The 6469-nt window shown below is 62.3% G+C and overlaps 1 protein-coding gene across 1 annotated transcript; it reads left to right on the top strand.

Annotated features, from left to right (window-relative positions):
• Nucleotides 1–955: 955 nt before the first annotated feature.
• MNEG_12732 (Cytoplasmic dynein 2 heavy chain 1) lies at nt 956–6109 on the top strand (the record flags this gene model as incomplete). The annotated part of the gene is made up of 14 exons (XM_014038796.1): nt 956–1096; nt 1395–1469; nt 1717–1896; nt 2155–2295; nt 2522–2665; nt 2901–3074; nt 3292–3389; nt 3618–3738; nt 4046–4273; nt 4546–4724; nt 4925–5117; nt 5294–5587; nt 5899–5975; nt 6082–6109. 14 exons carry the CDS (start codon nt 956–958, stop codon nt 6107–6109), a joined length of 2073 nt encoding a protein of 690 aa, XP_013894250.1.
• Nucleotides 6110–6469: the final 360 nt, after the last annotated feature.

Genomic DNA, 6469 nt, shown 5'->3' with positions numbered 1-6469 from the left:
CCAAGAACAAGGGTTGCCCCTTGTGCTTCCAACTCCGCGCCATGAGTTGGCGCAGCGTGAAAGTGGCATCAGTGAGACCGCGGCCGGGCCGAAACCCGCATTGCGCTTCCAACAGCCGTGCATCAAGGTGCTGTGAGACCCGCCGCAACAGCAGAGCCGCATAGGCCTTGCCAGGAATGGAGAGCAGGCTAATCCCCCGCAGATTATCGCATGCGCGCTTATCTCCTTTGCCCTTGTACAGGGCTGCCAGAAGCGCACGCTTCCAATCCACAGGGGCCTTGCGCACTCGCCAGACTAGGCAGATCAAGCGGTGAAGGTAGCTGACCAGGGCTGGCGAGGCCTTGAGCATCAGTGCGCAGGAGCAAACTCTGATCTTTTGCTTCGGCGCAGCCCAGTGTGGACGTGGCTCAATTGGTTTAATCCTGCTTGTAGGCCCCTGGCGTTGCACCAAGCCCAGACCCCACCCATGATACTTGCTGCGCACTGATTCAAACAGATTTCACCTGAACGTGAATATCAGATGTCCGAAACTCAGAGCCCTATAACCAAGCACCCTGTCCCAATCCCTGCCCCAGGCTGTGTGGCGCCAGCACTGGGACTTCCAGCTGGCCAAGGCCCTGGCAGTGCAGTTCAGGCGCGGCCTCGCCTGCCTCAACCAGTCCCTGCCAGAGGTGAGCGCGGCAGAGCGAGTGATGGAGCGAGGGAGGGACGCGGCCCACCAATGTTGCGGCCCCTGTTGTTTGGCAAGCGCAGCAACCCGGGAGAGGACAGCTGGGCATGGGCGCAAGATGTCGTCACTCCTTAGCTCCAGGCGTAAAACCCTATTGGCTGACAGGCTTCGGCGTACAGACCAGCAGCGAGTGGCACACGACAACACGAACCCCAGCTTTCATGCGTTGCTTTAGAAATGAACGAGCTTCTGGCCCCAAGCCAACGGTCAAACCTAGTTTGACCAATGACCGCCCTGCGCCAGGTGGAGGTGCGCGTCGTGCTGCGAGGCGGCCGGCCGTGCCTGGACCCGCCCGTCGAGGAGCTGCGGCTGCGGCACTACTCAGAGCACCTGGGGTCCTTTTTGGGGCTGCCCGCGAAGATGAAGGTTGGTGGGGTCTGGGGAGAGGCGCGGGCCCAGGGCGTTGGAGTCGGAATGGGCGCCGCATACCCCAAACTTTTGTATGTGGTGTATTTGCAAGGCCCCTCTCAGCCATATGACGCTGCAAGCAGCACCGCGGCCTGATCTCGACTGGGTCAGCACGAGACCTGTCATCTACAGCGCTGACCTGTGATCTAGAGCGAACGTCGAAGTGCTGAATGTTGCGTGTGAGAAACCGGCGGGAGATCTGCGCCAGTCTCCTTCTGTGATATGATGCACCCACCCACTTACGCCCTGCCTCCAGGGTGTGAGCGACCTGAGTGAGCGCCCCGGCTTCTTCAGATGGGTCGCCGACGCAGACCCCGACGCGATCGCAAAGGTGACCCTGCCCGTGCTGGTGGAACACTGGCGAGACAGGGGACCCAGCCTCCCATCTGGAGCATCTGCGGCTGATGGCATGCGTGTTTTGCGTCGCCTGCAAGCCAAAGTGTCTGTCCAGGCACACTGCTGGGCAGATATGCAGATGCTGGACACCAGCCTTTTCGGCAGGTTTCATGTAATCCTAAAGATGCATTCAATTCTGACCTGATTCACTGTCACCGACTGCCTCGCTGCGACCCATGCAGGTGTACGATGCGTCGGAGACGCTGCTTTCGCGTTTGTCAGACGAGGCCAAGAAGCTGGCAGAGTGGGCCGCCCTTGGCTGGGCCGAGGCCGCCGCCGGCGGGTCCGAGGCGCTCGAGGCGCTGGTGGAGGCGCAGTGCTCCGAGGTTGAGGAGTTCGAGGCCAACCTGCGGGGCCTCAAGGTTAGTGTGGTCGGAGCAGGGCGGGCTGGAATGCAAAAGGTGCGTACTTGCTGCCCTACATGGGTGCTGCGCTGCCCCAAATGGGTGTCGTGCTGGCCTGGAATGGTGCTGTGCTGCGCCAAATGCAGGCTGCAGACGAGAGCACAGGCACTGGCATGATCCTTATGCATATCACCCTTGTGCAAAGTCCCTGAATCTTTGCACGCTGTCGGTACATCAAAATTACAATATTCTGCACACTCATGCTCCAACTTCCAGGCAGCTTCCAGGGACCTGGAGCGCCTGCCTCCTGAGATCCGCCTTGACTGCTACCGCCTCTCCACTGGCCCCTTCTGGGCGGGCGTCGAGGAGGGGGTGCGGCGCCTCAGGGGCGCCCTGGGTGCCGTGCTGCGGCGCAAGGTGCGCCGGCTGCCGGCTGAGGGCTCTACTAGTGTTCAACGCATCAAACATACATAGGCAGCATGCACGCGGTTACGCATTATAGGGGCTTCCTCAGCCCCGGGCATACGTGCAGCAAATGCTGTCGCTTCAACACGCTGCGTGCCATAGCCGCAAGCATTTTCAAAGTCCCCCCATCACCCCAATCGCACCCCCCATACCCCAATTCTGGGCGCGCCCTCCCCAGGCCGTGGCGGAGCGCCAGGCGATGGATGACTTTGTGACCCAGGGCGAGGCGCTGCTCGCGCTGGCCCCCTCGAGTGCGGAGGAGATCGGCCGCGCGGGGCGCGAGGCGCGGGCGCTGGTGGCAAGGCTCGGGGAGGTTGCGAGGGTGAGTGCCGCTGCTGACACACTGTTTGTGTTTTCTCGGATGTCACGTTGCCTACAACACCTCAAAGTCAGGACCAAGGGGACTGGTAAACTGACAATACTGGGTCTGATCACACAACTTCTACACATATTCTCACGCGTCTTCTGCAAACCCTGCTTTACTGTGGACTGACGTTTCAAAAGCGTCAATAACCCGTTCCGTGATCTTGCGTATCCTCAATGCCACCTGCGCGCAGCTGCGCCAGCGCGTCGAAGAAAAGAACCGCCTGCTGCGCCAGCTGGCGGCCTCCGCGTCCTCGGCGGCGGCGGCGTCCCTGTCGGGCTCGCTGGCGGGCGGCGGCGGCGCCGCCGTGGTGGACCTGTCCGCGGTGACGCAGCGCTGGGACGGCTTCACGGCGGCGCTGCAGCAGGTGTGTGCGCTGGAAGCAGCCGTGCCGGTGGTGATTTGTTTTGAGTTTTGCATTCGCTGTCGCCAGCAAGGCTGTACTTTAAGCATCCGCTTCGAGAACCACAAGAGTGATGTGTGCCCCCTGCCGCACCACTTGCAATGCGTGATGATGCCTCGGTGCAACTCTCACCGCGCGCCATGCGCTCTTTATACCGCTTTGGCATCCCGCCCTCCTGCAGTACGACGCGCACCTGGAGTCACAGCGCGCCCGGCTGCAGGCCGAGGTGGCGCGGCGGGCCGCAGACTTCAGGGGGGACGTCGCGGGCTTTGCCTCCAGGTGGGGCCCTGTCTTGTGCAACACAAGGGGCATGATCCCCTTGTTCCTGCAGGTGGGGCTGCAGCAGGGCTGTTTCGCGCTGTACTGTACGATGCAAAACCGAAGCTTGACCGTAAATGCAGCTCATATCAGTCAGCGCGGGCTCCAAATCCCCGAGGGTCTTCATGATAGGGGCTGTATCTGCGTCACATTGACTCATCTGAAGCCTGGAGCTGCCCGTGCTCGCAGGTGGGAGGCGCTGCGGCCGCGCGGCGGCCCTGGTGGCAACCCTGCAATTATCCTCGCGCAGCTGGAAGGCATGTGGGCGCAGCTGCAGGAGATGAAGGACGCGGCCGCCAAGCACGCACAGGTGGGTGACACAAGGTACCTCATCTTATCCACACACTTGATTTTCCGTTACGCCAGCGGCCCTGATGGGCACGGGCCTTTCTGATGTACGGCCGTTTCGTCAACATCCTGGTTTTTAAGGTGTTTCCGGGATAGTGCAATGCTGATTGCTCACGCCCAGGAAGGGGTTCAGGGTTTGATGGTTCTCTCCTGGCCTCAAGAGAAGCCTGTATGCACGCACCTCGCACTACCTCGTGAATGACTGATCACCCTTCTCCACCAGTGTTGCGCAGCAAGCAAAGCTCAGGCGGTCCTCCGTCAACTTCCAGAACCCCTACCACATCGGCACCTCCTGGGGACCAACTAACGCCGTCCTCTTCAACTGTTTTTGCACCCAGGAGTGTGAGGCGCTGGGCGTGGACGCACCCGCCTTCCAGGAGCTGGAGGACCTGGCCGCGGACGTGGCGGCCGCACGCGCCAGCTGGGGGCGGTACGCCGAGTTCCTGCGGGAGCGGGACGAGCTGGCGCACAGGGACTGGCTATCCATGCGCGACCAGGTTGGTGGCAGCCAACCCGGCGGATCACGTTTCTGACACGCACCCAACCTTTGCGCCGAGGCTGGCTGGATCGAGCTGCCAGGTTGACTGCGTATTGCTGCAATATTGACCGAATCCTGTGGCGACATCAGTGGGGGCGCCTCCGCCAGCCTGCGGTGCCTCATAGAGTGGTTTGGGGCGTGGAAAGACGTGACAGGCCTTGCTGTTGGACAGCCCCTGTCCGATTGGGTTGAGCCTGCCGTTTCAAAAGCGCCAATTGCCGCGACCTCCAGGTCTGGAAGATCGAGGACTTCCTTGCAAAATGGGAGGCGGTCGCATCCGCGGGCGCAGCCCCCACGAAAGGCGGCGGCGGCGCCGCCCCCGCGGCGGGCGGCCCTAAAGGCGGCCCGTCGGACGCGGCGGCGGCGGAGGCCATTGCGTCGGTCTTGCTGCGGGAGGTTGACTCATACAGGTGGGGGGGTATCCATGATCTGGGAATGGCACCTTAATTTTCAACATAAGGCTATGTGATTCCCGTTGAATGCCATGAGGCTACAAGCTCACGTGCCTCCTACCAGGCTCAAGCCAGGCCCTGCCACCTCGGACCGTCAGGAGGGAGGGGCCTGACAGTGCCGCCCGCCCCGGTCCATGCGCACGCCCCCTGATCCCCAGGCGCTGCCTGCCGCACCTCAAGTCCTGCATGCGCGGCGCCGGCTGGGAGGACACCCACTGGGGCCAGCTGTTCGCATTGCTGGGGTTCAAGGCGGGGGCGCTGTTCAAGGAAACGGTCACCCTGGCCCACTTCTTGGACAAGGCGGACGCCGTCGCCGCGGCCGCGGAGGCCATACGCGCCCTCGATGCACAGGTGATTTGTGATCTCCTTGGACGCTGTGCTTTCCGAGGCTGCGCGTGCTCCTTAATTTGCGTGCCAATTCGGCCCCCAGGCATGAAATCGTGCAGAGGTATGTTGGCATCCGTGCGGTTGAGACCCTAACAACGTGCCCCTCCGTCTCTCGCCTCCATACAAAAATTCCAATACAGGCTCAGGGAGAGGCGGTCATCCGCAAGGCCCTGACCGAGCTGCGCCTCTGGGGCCTCACCCGCGAGTTCTCGTTCGCAGACCCCAAACCCGACGCCCCGTCCGCAACGCCGGCGCCCGGCAAGCCGCCGGCGGCGGCGCCGCACGCCAGGGCAGCTAGCAGCGGCGGCGGCGGGGGCGGCGGCGGCGGCGGTGTGGCGCTGATCAAGGGTTGGGGGGAGGTGCTGGGTGAGGTGTCAGACCACCAGGCGCTCGTGGGCAGCCTGAGGCAGAGCGCATACTACTCATTGTTCAAGGTGGGGGCGGGGAAGGGGCGGGCACCCCATTTAATGGCATGCTGTGCAGGTCTGCAGCTTGCATTTTATGGATTATGTGGTTTGCTCTGTATGCTCATTTGCAGCAGGGCGTGCCTTAGACACGCATATGAATCACTGATGGCAGCCTCTGCTGCAGAGCACCCCCACCCCAAGGTCGGCGACGGCCCTGCGGCCAGCCAGAGCCAGCGCCAAGCAAACCACTTTCCCAAGCCTAAATCCACACCTCAACCCTGAACCCCACTCTTAAGCGCCGATCACCGCTTGTCAACCCCCCCCCCCCTGAAAAACAGGACGAGGCGTCCGCCTGGGAGTCCAAGCTGGTGCTGCTGCAGGAGGGCCTCTCCTCCCTCGCGGCCCTCCAGCGCAAGTGGGTCTACCTCGAGCCCATCTTCGCGCGCGGCGCGCTGCCCGGCCAGGCGGGGCGCTTCAGGGCGGTCGACCAAGAGCTGCGGGCGGTCATGGCACACCTGCAGGTTGGGGGCGGGGGCGCAGGGCGTGTAAGCCGTTGGGGCATGTTGCCAAACCGATGCCATCTGCCGTCTTGCTCCCACCCGTTGATGTTGGCGTTTAGCAAGCCGTGCCTGCGCTGCGCAAACTCGCCTCATCAGTTCCTCGAAGTCATGACCATGTCACGCGTTAGACCTTGAAAGCATTGTTTACACACTGCAAACAGCGCACCAGTCAGACGGTGTATCCATCGGACGCTCACAAGAGTCTGCCTTGAGCAGGACGTTTAAGCGTTATTTTTGCAAATTTTGCTGCAGTCAACACGAACACGCGCGCGCGCACACACACACACATGCACGCACACACACACACACACACACACACACACACACACACACACACACACACACACAC

Source organism: Monoraphidium neglectum, assembly GCF_000611645.1.
Source record: "Monoraphidium neglectum strain SAG 48.87 unplaced genomic scaffold scaffold03404, whole genome shotgun sequence".
NCBI lineage: Eukaryota > Viridiplantae > Chlorophyta > Chlorophyceae > Sphaeropleales > Selenastraceae > Monoraphidium > Monoraphidium neglectum.
The sequence above is the reverse complement of the archived record's forward strand: the minus strand, read 5'-3'. Positions and strand labels throughout refer to the sequence as shown.